The following is a 20,898-nucleotide window of genomic DNA, read 5'->3' on the forward strand; positions in this document are numbered from 1 at the left end:
GATATAGGACTCGTTATACTGTGGATATAGCTACTTTTGTACCTGTGTCCTCCAGCATCTTCACAAGGTCCTTTGCTGCTGTTCTGGGATTGATTTGCACTTTTGGCACCAAAGTACGTTAATCTCTTGTCCTATCCTCCTCCGTAAGTTCTCCTAACCTGCTAGGTTAATTATCCTATCCTCCTCCGTAAGTTCTCCTAACCTCCTTCCTGAGCGGTATGACGGCTGCGTGGTCCCATGGTGTTTATACTTGCGTACTATTGTTTGTACAGATGAACGTGGTACCGTCAGGTGTTTGGAAATTGCTCCCAAGGATGAACCAGACTTGTGGGGGTCTACAACTTTTTTCTGAGTTCTTGGTTGATTTCTTTAGATTTTCCCATGATGTCAAGCAAAGAGGCACTGATTTTGAAGGTAGGCCTTTCAATACATCCACAGGCACACCTCCAATTGACTCAAATTATGTCAATTAACCTATCAGAAGCTTCTAAAGCCGAAAGTGACACATAAATCGTCAAAATGTAAATTTGTTGGTGGTTTGGGGGAGAATTGTAGCATTTCAACTAACCCTAAGCCTAACCATTGTCCTAACCTTAACCTAATGCTCCTAACCCGCTAGGTTATTATCCTATCCTGCTCCGTAAGTTCTCCTAACCTGCTAGGTTAATTGTCCTATCCTGCTCCGTAAGTTCTCCTAACCTGCTAGGTTAATTGTCCTATCCTGCTCCGTAAGTTCTCCTAACCTGCTAGGTTAATAAATGTATCCTGCTCCGTAAATTCTCCTAACCTGCTAGGTTAATTGTCCTATCCTCCTCCGTAAGTTCTCCTAACCTGCTAGGTTAATTGTCCTATCCTGCTCCGTAAATTCTCCTAACCTGCTAGGTTAATTGTCCTATCCTCCTCCGTAAGTTCTCCTAACCTGCTAGGTTAATTGTCCTATCCTGCTCCGTAAGTTCTCCTAACCTGCTAGGTTAATTAATGTATCCTGCTCCGTAAGTTCTGCTAACCTGCTAGGTTAATTGTCCTATCCTGCTCCGTAAGTTCTCCTAACCTGCTAGGTTAATTGTCCTATCCTGCTCCGTAAGTTCTCCTAACCTGCTAGGTTAATTAATGTATCCTGCTCCATTAATTCTCCTAACCTGCTAGGTTAATTGTCCTATCCTGCTCCGTAAGTTCTCCTAACCTGCTAGATTAATTGTCCTATCCTCCTCCGTAAGTTCTCCTAACCTGCTAGGTTAATTGTCCTATCCTCCTCCGTAAGTTCTCCTAACCTGCTAGGTAAATTGTCCTATCCTCCTCCGTAAGTTCTCCTAACCTGCTAGGTTAATTGTCCTATCCTCCTCCGTAAGTTATCCTAACCTGCTAGGTTAATTATCCTATCCTCCTCCGTAAGTTCTCCTAACCTCCTTCCTGAGCGGTATGACGGCTGCGTGGTCCCATGGTGTTTATACTTGCGTACTATTGTTTGTACAGATGAACATGGTACCTTCAGGTGTTTGGAAATTGCTCCCAAGGATGAACCAGACTTGTGGGGGTCTACAACTTTTTTCTGAGTTCTTGGTTGATTTCTTTAGATTTTCCCATGATGTCAAGCAAAGAGGCACTGATTTTGAAGGTAGGCCTTTCAATACATCCACAGGCACACCTCCAATTGACTCAAATTATGTCAATTAACCTATCAGAAGCTTCTAAAGCCGAAAGTGACACATAAATCGTCAAAATGTAAATTTGTTGGTGGTTTGGGGGAGAATTGTAGCATTTCAACTAACCCTAAGCCTAACCATTGTCCTAACCTTAACCTAATGCTCCTAACCCGCTAGGTTATTATCCTATCCTGCTCCGTAAGTTCTCCTAACCTGCTAGGTTAATTGTCCTATCCTGCTCCGTAAGTTCTCCTAACCTGCTAGGTTAATTGTCCTATCCTGCTCCGTAAGTTCTCCTAACCTGCTAGGTTAATAAATGTATCCTGCTCCGTAAATTCTCCTAACCTGCTAGGTTAATTGTCCTATCCTCCTCCGTAAGTTCTCCTAACCTGCTAGGTTAATTGTCCTATCCTGCTCCGTAAATTCTCCTAACCTGCTAGGTTAATTGTCCTATCCTCCTCCGTAAGTTCTCCTAACCTGCTAGGTTAATTGTCCTATCCTGCTCCGTAAGTTCTCCTAACCTGCTAGGTTAATTAATGTATCCTGCTCCGTAAGTTCTGCTAACCTGCTAGGTTAATTGTCCTATCCTGCTCCGTAAGTTCTCCTAACCTGCTAGGTTAATTGTCCTATCCTGCTCCGTAAGTTCTCCTAACCTGCTAGGTTAATTGTCCTATCCTCCTCCGTAAGTTCTCCTAACCTGCTAGGTTAATTGTCCTATCCTCCTCCGTAAGTTCTCCTAACCTGCTAGGTTAATTATCCTATCCTCCTCCGTAAGTTCTCCTAACCTGCTAGGTTAATTGTCCTATCCTCCTCCGTAAGTTCTCCTAACCTGCTAGGTTAATTATCCTATCTTCCTCCGTAAGTTCTCCTAACCTGCTAGGTTAATTGTCCTATCCTCCTCCGTAAGTTCTCCTAACCTGCTAGGTTAATTGTCCTATCCTCCTCCGTAAGTTCTCCTAACCTGCTAGGTTAATTATCCTATCCTCCTCCGTAAGTTCTCCTAACCTGCTAGGTTAATTGTCCTATCCTCCTCCGTAAGTTCTCCTAACCTGCTAGGTTAATTATCCTATCCTCCTCCGTAAGTTCTCCTAACCTGCTAGGTTAATTGTCCTATCCTCCTCCGTAAGTTCTCCTAACCTGTTAGGTTAATTGTCCTATCCTCCTCCGTAAGTTATCCTAACCTGCTAGGTTAATTGTCCTATCCTCCTCCGTAAGTTATCCTAACCTGCTAGGTTAATTGTTGTAACGTTCATTGTCAAGGGTAGAGACCAAGGCGCAGCGTGATTTGAGTTCATCATATTTTATTAAAATGGGAACCAGAAAAATAAACCAATAAACAATACAACGATCGAAAAGCTTAGGAGTGCAACCCATGCAACAAACAAAGACAAGATCCCACAACTGAAGGTGGGAAAAAGGGCAGCCTAAGTATGATCCCCAACCAGAGACAACGATAGACAGCTGCCTCTGATTGGGAACCATACTAGGCCAGCAAAGAAAAAGAAAACATAGATATACAAAAACTAGAGTACCCACCCTAGTCACACCCTGACCTAACCAAAATATAGAGAATAAACAGGGATCTCTAAGGTCAGGGCGTGACAATTGTCCTATCCTGCTACCTAAGTTCTCCTAACCTATCTGGATTAATTATTGTATCCTGCTGCGTAAATTCTCCTAACCTGCTAGGTTAATTATCGTATCCTGCTGTGTAAGTTCTCCTAACCTGCTAGGTTAATTATCGTATCCTGCTGTGTAAGTTCTCCTAACCTGCTAGGTTAATTATCCTATCCTGCTGTGTATGTTCTCCTAACCTGCTAGGTTAATTATCCTATCCTGCTGCGTAAGTTCTCTTAACCTGCTACATAAAGTCAATTCTGTTCGTAACTGTATACCGTTATAACGCGTCTCATCTGCAATCACATAAAGTGCCTCCAGGTTTCTCCTCCTGTAAAACAGTGTGTGTGTGTGTGTGTGTGTGTGTGTTTCTGTGTGCGTGCATGTGAGACGCATCCCTTCTCACCATCCCAACAGTGAGACACCTGACCTTGCAAATGAGCATTACAGTCCCCAGGGAAGTGTGATTAATTCATGCGTAATGGGTACTGTTTGAAATGAGAACCCCCCCCCAGCGGGCTGCTCCAGGCTGAGCTCTCCATGAGACTTGTACCCACCTGGTACCTACCATCCATTCTGCTGGACTGCTGGACAAAGAAACATGGTTCATTCATACTTGTCAGAATGTTTACTGCAAAACTCATTGGGTCAGGAATTGAATTGCATTCCTGTATAGAGACAAAACAATGAGGTGAGACAGTGGCACTAAGCTCAGGAGGTATGTGAAAGTTATATTCTTCAATGTCACTATGTCAAAAGATGTCCAACATTGGATGTACCAATCCCGGTCTGTAGCTTTAATACTGTCCATACTGTGTTTCCATGGTTCCCTGTAGGACTTGCGGTACTTTAAATCAGAGAAGACAGACCGGGGTGTTCTGCAGGAGGGCTGGATCGACAACCAGGAACCCATCATGTGCTCCTACAAACTGGTGACAGTCAAGTTCGAGGTGTGGGGTCTTCAGACACGGGTGGAGCAGTTTGTACACAAGGTCAGTCCAGTTATGTCCACCCACCATTTCTGTATTCACACACACAATTCAATATAGCCCCCTCCACCCCTACCTATACCCCTGTTCCCCCTCTGAGCTGTCCCTCTCCTTGCCTAAGGGTCTCTTTCCCTAACATCACACACACAGCATTACTCATACAGGGACACACATGGCTAACATTAACTGGTGGAGGAGTGAAAGAAAGACAGAGAACAACTCTTAAAGTTCATCCTCTCTGACTCATCCTCTCTGACTCACTAAGTCTTCTAACCTCCTTTCCTCTCTGACTCACCTGTCCTCTCACTAAGTCTTCTAGCTTCCTTTCCTCTCTGACTCACCTGTCCTCTCACTATGTCTTCTAGCTTCCTTTCCTCTCTGACTCACCTGTCCTCTCACTAAGTCTTCTAACCTCCTTTCCTCTCTGACTCACCTGTCCTCTCACTAAGTCTTCTAGCTTCCTTTCCTCTCTCACTCACATGTCCTTTCCCTAAGTCTTCTAGCTTCCTTTCCTCTCTGACTCACCTGTCCTCTCACTAAGTCTTCTAGCTTCCTTTCCTCTCTGACTCACCTGGCCTTTCCCTAAGTCTTCTAGCTTCCTTTCCTCTCTGACTCACCTGTCCTCTCACTAAGTCTTCTAACTTCCTTTCCTCTCTGACTCACCTGTCCTCTCACTAAGTCTTCTAGCTTCCTTTCCTCTCTGACTCACCTGTCCTCTCACTAAGTCTTCTAGCTTCCTTTCCTCTCTGACTCACCTGTCCTCTCACTAAGTCTTCTAACCTCCTTTCCTCTCTGACTCACCTGTCCTCTCACTAAGTATTCTAGCTTCCTTTCCTCTCTGAACCACCTGTCCTTTCCCTAAGTCTTCTAGCTTCCTTTCCTCTCTGACTCACCTGTCCTCTCACTAAGTCTTCTAGCTTCCTTTCCTCTCTGACTCACCTGTCCTCTCACTAAGTCTTCTAACCTCCTTTCCTCTCTGACTCACCTGTCCTCTCACTAAGTATTCTAGCTTCCTTTCCTCTCTGACTCACCTGTCCTTTCCCTAAGTCTTCTAGCTTCCTTTCCTCTCTGACTCACCTGTCCTCTCACTAAGTCTTCTAACCTCCTTTCCTGTCCACCTTCTTTCTTTCTTGCTCCCTCCCTCCCTCCCTCCCTCCCTCCCTCCCTCCCTCCCTCCCTCACTTTCTTTCTCACTCTCCCTCTTTACCTTCCTTGTCCTTCTCTCTCCATCCTCAGGTTATCCGTGACGTCCTGCTCCTAGGACACAGACAAGCCTTTGCATGGGTGGATGAGTGGATTGGTGAGTTTGCATCTTGTCTCTGTCCCAGTTAGTTGACATGTATGCTCAGATGTGAGCTAGCTTCTTTATACTGTGTGTATATATATATTATTATTATTATTACATTTTTAAAATGTATATTTCATAGTATTTGTATTTTAGTGAGTAAGGAGATGGAGAGGGAGGGAGATGCAGACTAGTGCTAGGGCCAGGATTCTTACCCACACTGAGGGGTGACGTGTATGTGCTGCAGTGGCCCAGTTACCTGCTAGACCAGCCTCTGGCGCATAACTACTATCTACTTCTATGTGACCATGATCTTCGCTCTGCCTAATGTAGGACCTTGGCCACGGCACCAAGCACTGCTACTATCTATTATCTGTATATTTGAGTTTGTGTTCATTTGACTGTTTCCTGAAAGCTATCTCAAAATGTCAGTAACTCATCTATACAAGCATTGATTTGTGTTAATAACCATTATTTTATATGAGGTTTTTAGTCTGAGAATTTCTTGTCTAAACATGACTTCAGTGTTTCATTGATTTACTTCACTGTTTCAACATGAGCAAACGGCTTATAAAATGGATCTGTGTGGCCAGGATGGTCAAACACAAGGTACACTGCAACAAGACCTGAGTTCAACACTACAGTATTTCAAATAGCTTAAGCGTTTGCTTTAACCTGCCTGGAGGGCCAGGTGGGCGGGGTTTGTATTTCCAATACTTTTTTATTAGTTCCAATGCAACAGGCCAGCTCAGTCAACCACAGCTTCACTATTTCAAATCATTTCTAACAGTATTTAAATGCAGATCTGACTGAAACTACACTTCTCACCCTGTTGTTACATTTGTTAGCAGCCTTTTTTTTTTGGAAAAAAGACAATTGATAGGTCAGACCACTCTTTTGTACATTTTGAATTATGTACTTAACTTTGTGTTTTTGAAAAGCTGACGCATCACGATTGTCATGGAGAAGGAAGATAAACATTCTTAATTATAACAATAATGATGAATTATTGATTGATTCAGTATTTATAAATGTTATTTTTAATCCCAGGCCCCAGTCCCCGTCAATGTAAATAAGAATGTGTTCTTAACTGGCTTGCCTAGTTACATAAAGGTTCATTTAAATATATAAAGCCCATTTCTCACAACCAATACGCTTTCTCACTGACCTTCATCAGAGAAGCTCCCACTTCAGATGTATCCACTGCAAGATAATGATTCAGAGAGTGTGCACACAGGTACAGAGAGCACTTGACTCAGTACTGTATGGGTCAGAAGATGAGAGAATGTGGCAGTATGCCAAGAGTCAGTAGCTATTTTATTTGGGACTTACGGAGCCTGGCTTTAACGATAGAGGAACATTTAAGACCACACGAGCCTGCTCTTTATCCCTATTCACATACAACATGAACTAGTATACAGTACATAATTAGCACAGTAGATACACTCTAGCCTTAGGTCAATCTAGATTGCATTGTTCCCCTTCCTCCAAGAGCTGTGGGAGATTCAGTGAAAGTGGCTGTATCACTGGAGGCCACTGAGGGGAGGACGGCTCATAATAGTGGCTGGAACGGAGTGAATGGAATGCATCAAACACATTTGATACAATACCACCAATTCTACTTCAGTCATTACCACGAGCCTGTACTCCCCAATTAAGGTGGCACCAACCTCCTGTGGGCTGTATATCATCTGGGTCATATTAATTTAGCACAAAACAGAAGAAAATCAACTGAATCAAAGGGACTACCTGTCCAATAAGAAAAACACGTTTTGATTTTCTGTTGCAAAACATTTACAAACGTTGTGTGCCCTAAACGAACACGGCCCTGCTGTACAGCAGTGGTCCTTCCCTCCATCCTTGCATTGTGGTTTTCCACAGCCTACATTACTAAGGCTTGTCAAATAATATTCCCGTGTATCTTATACCATAAACCACCACTATATCAAACCACCCTGTGTCCACCCACTAATGTGCTGCTCCACTTCACATTAAAGGCCCAGTGCAGTCAAAAATGTGATTTTCTGTGTTTTATATTTATTTTCACACTACACTCTTACAAAAAAATGGTTCCAAAAGGGTTCTTCAGTTGTCCCCATAGGAGAACCCTTTTTGGTTCCAGGTACAACCTGTTTTGGTTCTAGATAGAACCATTTTTGTTTACATGTAGAAAGGAACCAAAAGAGTTTTACCTGCAACCCAAAAGGGTTCTTCAAAGGGTTCTCCTATGCGGACAGCCGAAGAACCCTGTAAGGTTTTATATAGCATCTTTTTTTCCCAAGAGTGTATGAGGTTGAAATAATACTGTTCAATTCTGAACATTATGATAATTCCCTTTTAGTGTTGGAGCTATCTAAAATGATTCCCTTTTGTAAGAGCTATCTAAAATGTCACATCACCAGGTGGTAAATTAGTTCATAGACTGATAAGAAAGAGAGTTCCAAACCTCTCTGCCAATTACAGCTGTTTTTTCTCCCATCTCAGACCACTCCCAGACAGTCCTATAAACATTATTGCTTGAGAAATTGTTCTTTGCTAAGATACAATGTTTGTTTCTATTTGACCATTTTAATTGAACTCAATCACAGTAAGGTACTTAATTGTTACCCCAAAATGATTTGATATTAAGATAAAAAATGTTTGCATTGGGCCTTTAACCTATATCCATACCTGCCCAGTACATACTCTATCTCACCAAGGGACTGGTTTCCCAGAGCCAGGTAAAGTCTTTGATTTAAATACTTCTCAAATGAGAATCTCAATTGAAAGTGCAAGTGTTTGTCACTAATGGTTAACTACCCGCAGACTACGCCAACTTCCTCAGCTCTTTATGGTTGTGACCACCTGACCTCTTGCCGACCCTTCCCACAAGACCTTGCTCCTCCTGCACCAAGTGCCCTAGCTAGCTAACAGGTGGCGTGGTGGTGGTCTGGAACATCTCCACAGATATAACTTGGGATGATGTGCAGGAGTACCAGAAACACATGCATTAGAGTTGGCCATGTCCAACAACCACAGCATACCACAGCATAAACTCACCTGCCACCCACCGCCATCACTGGACATGGTAGAGAGCCTTGTGACAGCCAGCCGTATGTCTTCACTCTTCCTTCACTGTTTCTCTGTCTGCTGGTGACTCAGCTCCCTCTTCCTCTCTGACTCATTTCATGTCATCCATTCAAACGGACTCAAACGTTCATGCATTGTCATTGACTGAATCAAACTTCATGCTTTGTTTGTCCTACCGGAACAGCACAGAACACGTGTACGGACCCAAACACACACACACACACACACACACACACACACACACACACACACACACACACACACACAAGTGAGCAAGTCACTGTTAGCATTTCACTGTTAGTCTACACATGTTTTTTACAATACATGTGATGAATTTGATTTTATTTGACACACTCATTAATGTACACACACACACACACACACACACACACACACACACACACACACACACACACACACACACACACTTGTGAGCGAGGAGGATGACTGTGTTACTGTGTCTCCTTTGGAACACACACAACTGATTATGAATTCAGATTTGTGTTCAGAGCAGGGAACATCCTTTCATGTATTGCTTGTATTCATCTCCAAGAGCCTTTGAAATGGAAGCTCTTTTAAATGCAACAGGTGAAGTCAGATACGTATTTACTGTATAATGTAATTGTGTTATTACACTACAATGCTAAGACATACAGTAGATGTCATGGGGTTGAAATTATATCCCTCTCTCTCCCCCCCTGAAGAAATGACCATGGACGAGGTGAGAGAGTACGAGCGGGCCACCCAGGAGGCCACCAACCGTAAGATCGGCCCCTTCCCCCCATCCATCTCCATCACCGAGACCCCCTTGGCCTCAGTGGCCCGCAACGGGCCCTCCAGCGCCCCCTCCACCCCCCTCTCCACAGAGCCTCCAGAGTACCTCTCCGTGCCCAAGGACCGACCCAGAAAGAAGTCAGCCCCAGAGACCTTGACCCTCCCCGACCCCAATCGCAGGGACTCAGGCTTCAGGCTGGCTAGCATCTTCTCCTGGGGCTCAACCCCTAACCCCCAGCCTGAATGAGAGGGGGACCCATAGGTGTGGTATACACCTATCTACATTCAGGGAGTGGCCATTTTGTCCCCTAGACAACTTATGTAAAAGGGAGTGTTGTTCACAGACCTCCTGTAACTTGGTGGTGTGGTAAACGCCTTTCCACAGACAGTTGCTGGTATCACCCTGAAGCCAGCTACTGTCACCAACTAACTGTGTCTTGGTCTGCTTTTGCAGAGAAAGAGTCAGTCTGATCACCACGCAACACTTGGAGAGGAGTCTCAAGGCACACACCAAATACATGTACGCGCAAACACACACTCACTCACATACACACACACACACACACACACACACACTGAGTGTCTTTTAAAAACCTCTTGAACCTCTCCATTGGTCCCATCAAAACACAGCAACCAGCACCATCTACCAGCCAGAAAGCTCATGTGGAGGTCAATTATAGTCTGATTTAATTTAGTTCACATTCCTCTGAATACTTTGCTTCTCTTCAGTGTCTCAGTCCTCTTTCATCTCAGTTGATACTGTATCTCAGGGTTTGTTACCTAGATACACAGAGATCTGATAAATAGACTCTTCAATCAGCACACTCAATCTTTCTTCATATGGATATAAATGTGTGGGATGATCAAACTCATTTCCTCCTCTCTCCTTGCAGTCAAGCCCTCTTATTGGTTGGAAATTGACACCATGTAATTTCAGATGTAATTGTGTGTTGGTTGTTATTCATGGTTTGTTGTAGGTCGCTGTGAACAGAGAAAAACGGTGGATTTCAGGAGAGTGTTATTTTATCTTGTGTTTTGTTTTGTAAATATGTATATTTAAGAATTATCTATTGTAAAAATGCTGAATTCATTGATGTCTTTCAATGCTATGGAATTGCTGTAATCTCTGCATTGGAGAGAGAGAAAGAGGTCTGTGTAGAGCTCTAAAGTGGAGGCGTTCTCTTTCTGAATCTGAGTTCTGTTGGTATGGTTTTGTTGGCCACGGTGCCCTTTTAAAGACATATAGAAAAATGCATGGTCTGAATATCCAGCCTCTGCTTTTCTTTTAAACTGGGGAGAAAATGTACCTTTTGAAATGTCTGTCTTCTATACGGTATGGGGCTTTTCCTTTGCTTGTTACAGACTACGACAGGACAAAACATCTGATCAATGTTGTGATTTGGCTTTTAGGGATGATTTAAGTCATGAATTTGCAATCATGTTGTTGTTGTGTTTTATATCAAATCAATAAATTAAATATTGCTCAAACATCTGGTGTCATTCATATAAACGAAATGACAATACGTGGGGGAATTGTGATATCTGTAGTTCATCAGTTTCTTGTTTAGTTTATTAAACTGAAGTGACACATGGGTTAGGTTAGTAGGGTCAACTTGTGACTTGCAGTCACTGGATGCTTATTGTACGTTGGGGTAGGGTCCTTGCTGTAGCTTTTTTACAACCAACCTACATTGTTTATGTAAATAGCATGTTGTGGAAGGGTCCAGACACTTTTTTGTGTGATTTCACTTGTTTTTGAGAAACTTACCCCCAACCAATGATTCATTTCCTTATCCTAGTTGTGCACTATGGGGGCTCTGAAACAACATGAACAAAGGTGGGAAAAACACTTTTAGAAACAGAAAAGCTTTAAGTATAGTAATGCAAGTCTTCACGTGTTGTACACATTCAATGGTGTTATTTCTTTACTTCTGCAACGTTATATTCCATTTTGTTGAGACTCGAGTGATACCTCTCTGTCCATTCTACATGTAACTGCCAAAACAAAATAAACACGAGTAAATGAGGAATACAAAGTATATTGAAAGCAGGTGCTACCACACAGGAAGTTCCAGACACTTGTAGAATCTATGCCGAGGTGCATTGAAGCTGTTCTCATGGTGGCCCAACACCCTATTAAGACACTTTATGTTGGTGTTTCCTTTATTTCGTCACTCACCTGTAGCAGCAGGCTACACAGAGAATGGAACAGCTGGATTGGGGAAGCAGCTCGAGTCGCAATAAATGGAATATAAAGTCCGGAATGACACAATTTCATGCTATACTAACAGTGTTTTTGTTTCTAAAAGGATGTATTTGGGTGTTTTTGGAGCATTTGTTCATGTTTTTTCGGTGCCACCGTACTGCAAAACAAGGACGAGGAGGTATGAGAGTGTAAAGTTCCTTGGCGTCCACATCACCAACAAACTAACATGGTCCAAGCACACCAAGAAAGTCGTGACGAGGGCACGACAAAACCTATTCCCCCTCAGGAGACTGAAAAGATTTGCCATGGGTCCTCAGATCCTCAAAAGGCTCTACAGCTGCACCATCGAGAGCATCTTGACTGGTTGCATCACTGCCTAGTATGGCAACTGCTCAGCCTCCGACCGCAAGGCACTACAGAGGGTACTGCGAACGGCCCAGTACCTCACCGGGGCCAAGCTTCCTGCCATCCAGGACCTCTATACCAGGCGGTGTCAGAGGAAGGCCCTAAAAATTGTCAAAGACTCCAGCTAGGCTAGTCATAGACTGTTCTCTCTGCTACCGCACGGCAAGCGATACTGGAGCGCCAAGTCTAGGTCCAAGAGGCTTCTTAACAGCATCTACTCCCAAGCCATAAGACTCCTGAACATCTAATCAAATGGCTACCTAGAATATTTGCATTGTCCCTCCCCCTATTTTACACCGCTGCTACTCTCTGTTGTTATCATCTATGAATAGTCACTTTAATTGTCACGTTCTGACCATCGTTCGTGTGTGTTTTCCTTGTTTTAGTGTTGGTCAGGACGTGAACTGGGTGGGCATTCTATGTTGGATGTCTTGTTTGTCTATTTCTATGTCTGGCCTGATATGGTTCTCAATCAGAGGCAGGTGTTAGTCATTGTCTCTGATTGGGAACCATATTTAGGTAGCCTGGGTTTCACTGTGTGTTTGTGGGTGATTGTCCTTAGTATCATGATGTCCTTGTTCTGTGTTAGTTTTACACAAGTATAGGCTGTTTCGGTTTTCGTTACGTTTATTGTTTTTGTAGTGTTTGTATTGATTCGTGTTTTACGTTTGTTCATTAAAACATGGATCGCAATCTACACGCTGCATTTTGGTCCGACTCTCCTTCTCATCAAGAAAACCGTTACAGAATCACCCACCACAAAAGGACCAAGCAGCGTGTCAACAGGCATGAGCAGCGCGAGGAGATGCGCAATAAGGATTTCTGGACATGGGAGGAAATCCTGGACGGGAGAGGACCCTGGGCTAAACCAGGGGAGTGTAGCCGCCCAAAGGTGCAGCAGGAGAAGAGGCAACAGGAGCAGCCCAAAGAGGAGGTATGGACATGGGAGGACGAATTAGAAGGAAGAGGACCCTGGGCTCAGCCAGGAGAATATCGTCGCCCCAAAGAAGAACTGGAGGCGGCGAAAGCTGAGAGGCACAGATATGAGGAGGCAGCACGACGTAGCGGATGGAAGCCTGAGAGGCAGCCCCAAAAATGTCTTGGGGGGGGGGGGCTAACAGGGAGTATGGCTACACCAGGTAGGAGACCTGTGCTTACCGGGGGGCTAGAGAGATCGGACAGGCACCGTGTTATGCAGTGGTGCGCACGGTGTCTCCAGTGCGGGTGCATAGCCCGGTGTGGTATATTCCAGCTCCGCGTGTCGGCCGGGCTAGATTGAGCGTCGAGCCTAATGCCATGAAGCCGGTTGCGCTCGGTGTCTCCGGTTCGCCTGCATAGCCCAGTGCGGGCTATTCCACCTCGCCGCACTGGCAGGGCGACCGTGAGCATTCAACCAGGTAAGGTTGGGCAGGCTCGGTGCTCAAGAGCTCCAGTGCGCCTGCCCGGTCCGGTCTTTCCAGTACCACCTCCACACCCCAGCCCTCCGGTAGCAGCTCCCCGCACCAGGCTTCCTGTGCGTGTCCTCGGCCCAGTACCACCAGTGCCAGCACCACGCATCAGGCCTACAGTGCGCCTCGCCTGTCCAGCGCTGTCGGAGCCCTCCTCCTCTCCAGCGCTGTCGGAGTCTCCCGCCTGTTTAGCGCTGTTAGAGCCTTCCTTCTCTACAGCGCTGCCGGAGTCTCCCGCCTGTTCAGAGCTGCCAGTCTGCAAGGAGCTGCCAGTCTGCAAGGAGCCGCCAGAGCTGCATGTCTGCAAGGAGCCGCCAGGGCCGCCAGTCAGCATGGAGCAGCCAGGGCCGCCAGTCAGCATGGAGCAGCCAGAGCAGCCAGTCAGCATGGAGCAGCCAGAGCAGCCAGTCAGCATGGAGCAGCCAGTCAGCATGGAGCAGCCAGAGCTGCCAGTCAGCATGGAGCAGCCAGTCAGCATGGAGCAGCCAGAGCTGCCAGTCATCATGGAGCAGCCAGTCAGCATGGAGCAGCCAGTCAGCATGGAGCAGCCAGAGCTGCCAGTCGACCGGACTCTTCCAGATCCGCCAGTCGACCGGACTCTTCCGGATCCGCCAGTCGACCGGACTCTTCCGGATCCGCCAGTCGACCGGACTCTTCCGGATCCGCCAGTCGACCGGACTCTTCCGGATCCGCCAGTCGACCGGACTCTTCCGGATCCGCCAGTCGACCGGACTCTTCTGGATCCGCCAGTCGACCGGACTCTTCCGGATCCGCCAGTCGACCGGACTCTTCCGGATCCGCCAGTCGACCGGACTCTTCCGGATCCGCCAGTCGACCGGACTCTTCCGGATCCGCCAGTCGACCGGACTCTTCCGGATCCGCCAGTCGACCGGACTCTTCCGGATCCGCCAGTCGGCCACACTCTTCCGGATCCGCCAGTCGGCCAGACTCTTCCGGATCCGCCAGTCGGCCAGGATCTTCCAGAACCGCCAGCCAGCCAGGATCTGCCGGATCCAACCACCTGCCTGAGCTTCCTCTCAGTGCTGAGCTTCCTCTCAGTGCTGAGCTACCCATCAGTCCCGAGCTACCTCTGTCCCGAGCTGTCCTTCTGTTCCGAGCTTCCCCTCTGTCCCGAGCTGTCTCTTAGGAGGGTCACCTATCTAGGGACGCTAAGGAGGCGGACAAAGACTATTATGGAGTGGGGTCCACGTCCAGCGCCAGAGCCGCCACCGCGGACAGATGCCCACCCACACCCTCCCCTATAGGTTTAAGTTGTGCGTCCGGAGTCCGCACCTTGGAGGGGGGGTACTGTCACGTTCTGACCATCGTTCGTGTGTGTTTTCCTTGTTTTAGTGTTGGTCAGGACGTGAACTGGGTGGGCATTCTATGTTGGATGTCTTGTTTGTCTATTTCTATGTCTGGCCTGATATGGTTCTCAATCAGAGGCAGGTGTTAGTCATTGTCTCTGATTGGGAACCATATTTAGGTAGCCTGGGTTTCACTGTGTGTTTGTGGGTGATTGTCCTTAGTAACATGATGTCCTTGTTCTGTGTTAGTTTTACACAAGTATAGGCTGTTTCGGTTTTCGTTACGTTTATTGTTTTTGTAGTGTTTGTATTGATTCGTGTTTTACGTTTGTTCATTAAAACATGGATCGCAATCTACACGCTGCATTTTGGTCCGACTCTCCTTCTCATCAAGAAAACCGTTACATTAATAACTCTACCTACATGTACATATTACCTCAACAAACCAGTGGCCCTTCAAATTGACTCTGTACTGGTACCCCCCTGTATATAATCTTGCTATTGTTATTTTACTGCTGCTCTTTAATTATTTGTTACTTATATTTATTATTCTTATCCATATATTTTTTAACTGCATTGTTGGTTAGAGGCTCGTAAGTAAACTTTTCACTGTAAGGTCTACTACACCTGTTGTATTTGGCGCATGTGACTAATACAATTTGATTTGATGAAGTGTTAATGTCAAATGCACAAGTACAGTGAAATGCCTTTCTTGCCAGGTCTAATCCCAATAATGCAGTAACCAATAAGAATAATACAAAAATAACAATGTAGAACAAAAACACAATAAATAAAAAAAAACGAGAAAGTAAGTAAGAATACTATATACAGGGTCAATGTGCAGGGATACTGGAGTGACAGAGGTAGATAAAGTATTGTTTTGAAACAGGCAGGAAGCAGGTCTCAAACCCTCAACCTTGTAGCCCGAAGTCCAGCGTGCTATTGACTGAGCAGCATGCTCAAGTGGGAGCATGGATATCCGCGCATATAAACCCAGGGTTGTTACACAACTCCCTCCATTTAAAGAGCGCGTCCTCGTTTTAGCTTGTGACTCAACATCTTATAGGAACGCGCTCACTGGCCAAGCACACTCAAGTTCATGGATGCAAGGACCGATCCCACTTCTGACACCAATGTAATGAAACAGGCAGGGAGCAGGTCTCGAACCCTCAACCTTCTAGCCCGAAGTCCAGCTCTTATAAAGACTTATATCCGCGCTTCTAAAGCCAGGGTCGTTACAGTAGGTATTTATTCTTTATTGAACTAGGCAAGTCAATTAAGAGCAAATTGTACAATGACAGCCTACCCCTGCCAAACTAGACGACGCTGGGCCACTTGTGTGCCGCCCTGTAGGTCTCCCAATCACGGCCGGTTGTGTTACAGCCCGGGATCGAACCAGGGTCTGCAGTGACACCTCTCGCACTGCAGTGCATAAGACTGCTGGGCCACTCAGGAGCCCACGTATAGGGATAACGCGACTAGGCATCAGGATTTATAGTAAACATATTAGCAGCAGCAGCGTATATGATGATTGTAGGCCTATGTGAGTGGGTGTGTGTAGGGCCCTGTAAGTGTGCATAGAGACAGTGCAAAATTATAAAATGAATGAATCACTGGTTGCCTTAGGTTTCTCAGAAAGATTCAATTTACATCAAAATGAGAGATTTGGTTGTAAAAAAAGCCTAACTGCTCCCAAGGTTAGGGTTTACAGTAGGGACGTCCCAAGGATCCCTGAAACCACTAACCGTTGGAGTTGAGGCTTTTATTTTGAAACCTCACTGTAAAGCAACCGGAAGCTTTGAACAATCGACGTCATTCAGCAGTACCAGCCCACTGCTGCTGTCCCAAAGCAAGCACAAGTCTGAACTTTTCTCAAAGCCGATAGATAACAAACCGGGTTGATTAAGGAAAGAGTGCGAGTCAACTGCACTTTTATACTCTCATTAAGGTTAATTGCAAGTGGAGTAATGTCATTTTGTTCCTTCTTCGGTGGTGAGGTCTTTAAAGACCACTTTAAAACTGGTAAGAGGCTCCTCAGCTAGCTAAGATAGCATTGAAGTTAGTCAGTTACAGTAGCTAAACTAAATTGTAAACATGAGATTAGTCAGTAAAAGTAACTTCTACATCTGCTTTGCTTGCTGTTTGGGGTTTTAGGCTGGGTTTCTGTATAAGCACTTTGACATTGATGTAAAAAGGGTTTTATAAATACATTTGATTTGGGACGTTGTGGCACATAACTATAACGTCTGTGCTATCTTTTACAGTAACGTTAGCCCAACTGTGTTGGACTATGGCCTAACTTATGCTATGACATAACTTATGCTCAATCAGTAGCTAACTAAAAGTAGCATGCTCTTGTAATCACTGATTACACAAGAGCCACGTTAAATTGCCAAACGTTTTCGAACGTTGCAGATAGAAATACCATGAATAGAGCCGTCGTGAGTCCTTATTCTACATGTCAGAGAGACATGTTTGCTCTGCATGGCTAACATGTTTCTGTCTGAACGTTCCAAAACGTAGCATTACTTCTGATCGCCCTCTGGCTCTTACCAAACCGTGATGTAAGATTGAACCACCAGCCAGTTAAACTGTAGCAACTTACTCCACTGGGCCAAGAAAACAAATGTAAACCAAACATTAGTAGTTGCAGTAACTATAAAGTATAATTGAAAATACAAATTGTATGTATACAAATTATACAAATTATATGTATACAATGTAGCGCCAATACAAGTATATTTAGATCTTAATGTGGCCACTTGTGTCATCATTTCTCCTAAATGTAGGTTTTGACATGTCCTCCTGTAACATCACTCAAAGAGAATGTGTTGAACATGGGTCCCTCCCCAGGGTTAATAGATGACAAACCGGTTTGGTTAAGGAAATAATGTGAGTCAACTGCACTTTTATCCATTGAGGATTGTTCCTGGTGGATTAATGATGTTTTCACAGGTCAAATCATCCTGTAACTTCACTCAAAGAGAATATGTTGAACATACATCCTAGATTTACTTTTGGCTAATCTCACTGTAATTTTCTATCAGGGTTGTATATGTGTGCCCAGTGTGGACACCAGCTGTTCTCTAGCAGATCTAAGTATGAGCATTCCTCCCCCTGGCCTGCCTTCACTGAGACCATCCTCCAGGACAGTGTGTCCAAGCATGAGGAGAGACCTGGGGCATTCAAGGTGAGATCCTCTCAGTTTGGGCGTGGAGTTGCATTGGACCAGAGTTGTGAAGTTTACCTTAGGTACAGATCTAAGATCAGCTAAGCTTCCCCTTCCCCAATCTTATCCATTAGTGGGGGAAATTCAAAACTAACCCAAGATCATTGCCTATGGCGGTGGTCACCAAGCGATTGACTGGTCACCAACCGATTGACTGGTCGATCTTCTAGGCATTCGTAGTCGATCACCAAACATTTCTGTAGAAAAGCCAACGATAAAGGCTTGGGCTCCTTTATTTAATTGTCAGGGAATACAGCAGAGCTTCTGTTTTTATGATTGACTTCATGTTGAAGTTTTTATTCAGCACTGTCAACACTGTTTTTATTCAACACTTTTACAAAACATAAATACTCTTCTCCTTCATTCCACTCGCGCTGCAGCTGCAATGAGTTAGTAGCCAAGTGTGTCGCTAGGCCTGCGTCTTTATTAGCAGCTCATGTCTATTTTAATATCGATGAATATTTCACTTTCTCTGGTCATAAGAACAGCATGAGTTTGTGCCTGAGGCAGAAATAATGTGTACCCTCTGGTCAGTGTCACTGGAGGAAGGTAGAGAGCAGGGACCGTGACAGACGGATGCTCTGCTGCTCTCTCCTTTCCTCCGCTGAGACTGACCATCAGATGCAGGTACCATTAATTAGTCCAGTAAAATAAAAAAGCTGATTATTTCACTTAATGTTCAATTATGCCTCGCAACTGATCTATTTTGTTATCAAAGCTTGAGTTTTGAAATATAATATGGTCTGAGAAGAACAATATTGGCAGGCCAAGCATATAGCCAAATATGCTGTGATAATGTATTAGGTTTACTGCACAGAAACAAAGTTAAGTCATATTTTTGTAATAATCTGAGCGGTAAATTTCGGCTTGCTTTTTGACTGTGAAAGTGATCGTGAAAGAAAATATGGGTGACAACTTATCCCTACTCCATAGGGGTGTCCCTCTGTTGACTGTTCATTGCCAAGTAGTTGTCTGCTTGTGGTCAATACACTGATGAGCCCATGTTCATTTTAACAGGATGTGTGTAGGGTATTGCATTAAATTTCTGCATTTGTAAGCAGTGTTTCATTTTGAACTTGGGAGGGTCCTAATAATCATGTTTGATATGTTGATTGTGCATTGAACAAAAATCAAAACGCAACTTTGTAAAGTGTTGGTCCCATGTTTCATGAGCTGAAATAAAATATCCCCGACATTTTCCATCGGCACAAAAAGCTTATTTTTGCAATTGGCATGCTGACTGCAGGACTGTTCACCAGAACTGTTGCCAGAGAATTGAATGTTAATTTCTCTACCATAAGCCACCTCAACGTAATTGTAGAATATGTTGTACGTCCAACCAACCTCACAACCGCAGACCATGTGTATGGTGTTGTTTGGGGGAGCGGTTTGCCCATGTCAACGTTGTGAACAGAGTTTTTATGAAGGAAAACACATTTTTCTTGGTAAAAATGTGGCACATAGAATTGACTTTACTATTGTACAGAAAGATGGAATCTGATAGTTGTGTGTTTCAGGTCCGATGTGGGAAGTGTGGAAACGGACTGGGTCATGAGTTTGTGGGAGACGGGCCAAAGAAAGGACTCTCACGTTTCTGAATATTCAGCAGCTCACTGAAGTTCGTCCCTAAAGGTACGGGTTCACTTAAATTATGTTGTCACGGAATGTCAAGCCAATTTGATTAGTTTATAGTCAAAACATGTCAATGTCTCTGGTTGATACCTAACCAATCTGACTGAGCACACGTTAACCACTGGATAGTTAATGTTACACTTAAAAACGTTGATGAATTAAAATGTTGTCCTTTCTCTCTCCACAGATAAGGTAGATGGACAGTAAGGTGAGCAGCAGGGGTATGGAGTCACAGTGATGGTAGAGCAGTAGGATTGTCTGGAGTCTCTGTGCTGCTGAAGGTGTGCAGGACAGTGGATGAAGTGTCCTGGGATAAAGCCCACTTTGGGACCTCCAGGACACTGATGGTCAATGTCTTTGCTGGACAAGGACAGAGAAACTCCTACCAAATAGTCAGCTACATTATGCAATGATACACCATCATAATATAACAATGATACACAATCATAATATAACAATGATACACAATCATAACACAGACAAGTACAAGGAGTTACACCATTACACAAAGATAGTCTGTCACTTAATCATTGTTTTATTTTTTTATCTTAACATTGTCAGTCAAATGGGGGATCACTATGTAGCCTTCATAGTGGTGAATGTAACTTCAAGATGTCCTAATTTATATATAGTAGTGAAAGCAAACAGGTGGCTCAATCTACCAATGTATGTTAATCAGTTCTATCAATGATGTTATGAGCCTCTTAAAGATAGACAGTGATGTAATAAAATCTCAATGGTCTTAACGGTCACAATGTATAATATGCAAACAAAAAGAGAAATTCAACTGAGAAATAAAGATGTACTTTTATAGAAGATTACATTATTTGTTGGTTTATATTTGAAATTAAAATATGAAAATAGTTTTTCAGCCATCTTTATGACAAACGCATCAATCATGCCTGTATTTTTCTGTACTCACCTCAAGAGATTAGCAGACCTGAAAATACTAAATTGTTAGTATATACTCAATCATTACTCAGGTTATACAACTAATCTTGTTCCACATCTTTCACAGTGAGTTTTATTTTTATGCATTATACTCCCACCTTGTGGCAGACATGAGACCACGCATCAGGACGGGCTTGTCATTTGGTCTGGCAATGAATGTGGGCTAGACTCACAAAACCCTTCAAAAATGCTAACCTGATATTTGTGCCTCTAACTTTATCACTCACCATTATTCGCGATTCATTAAGGACTATCTGTAATCATGGTAGCATCCACATTCATGTAGAATTGTTTAGAAATATATTATATTCTTATTTACAATAAATGTGACTTAAAAATGACA

General features: G+C 44.2%; 2 protein-coding genes across 3 annotated transcripts in view; both read left to right on the forward strand.

The window, feature by feature from the left end:
* Positions 1-10,865, forward strand: part of LOC110514490 (cytoplasmic phosphatidylinositol transfer protein 1-like) — a 114,392-nt gene extending 103,527 nt beyond the window's left edge. For both annotated transcript variants that reach the window (XM_036972961.1, XM_036972960.1), the window contains 3 exons: positions 4,097-4,252; positions 5,486-5,549; positions 9,308-10,865. In XM_036972961.1, the coding sequence (XP_036828856.1) occupies positions 4,097-4,252; positions 5,486-5,549; positions 9,308-9,624 (537 nt within the window). In that variant the 3' untranslated portion in view covers positions 9,625-10,865. The remainder of the gene's footprint in view (positions 1-4,096; positions 4,253-5,485; positions 5,550-9,307) is intronic.
* A 5,664-nt stretch (positions 10,866-16,529) lies between these two features.
* Positions 16,530-20,425, forward strand: LOC110511908 (methionine-R-sulfoxide reductase B1-A-like). Its single transcript, XM_036972977.1, has 4 exons — positions 16,530-16,765; positions 17,791-17,933; positions 19,490-19,604; positions 19,792-20,425. The coding sequence occupies exons 1-4, from the start codon at positions 16,711-16,713 to the stop codon at positions 19,809-19,811; spliced, it is 333 nt and encodes a 110-aa protein (XP_036828872.1). The 5' UTR covers positions 16,530-16,710; the 3' UTR covers positions 19,812-20,425.
* The last annotated feature ends 473 nt before the right edge of the window (positions 20,426-20,898 follow it).

This window comes from Oncorhynchus mykiss, unplaced genomic scaffold (assembly GCF_013265735.2).
Source record: "Oncorhynchus mykiss isolate Arlee unplaced genomic scaffold, USDA_OmykA_1.1 un_scaffold_215, whole genome shotgun sequence".
Classification (NCBI taxonomy): domain Eukaryota; kingdom Metazoa; phylum Chordata; class Actinopteri; order Salmoniformes; family Salmonidae; genus Oncorhynchus; species Oncorhynchus mykiss.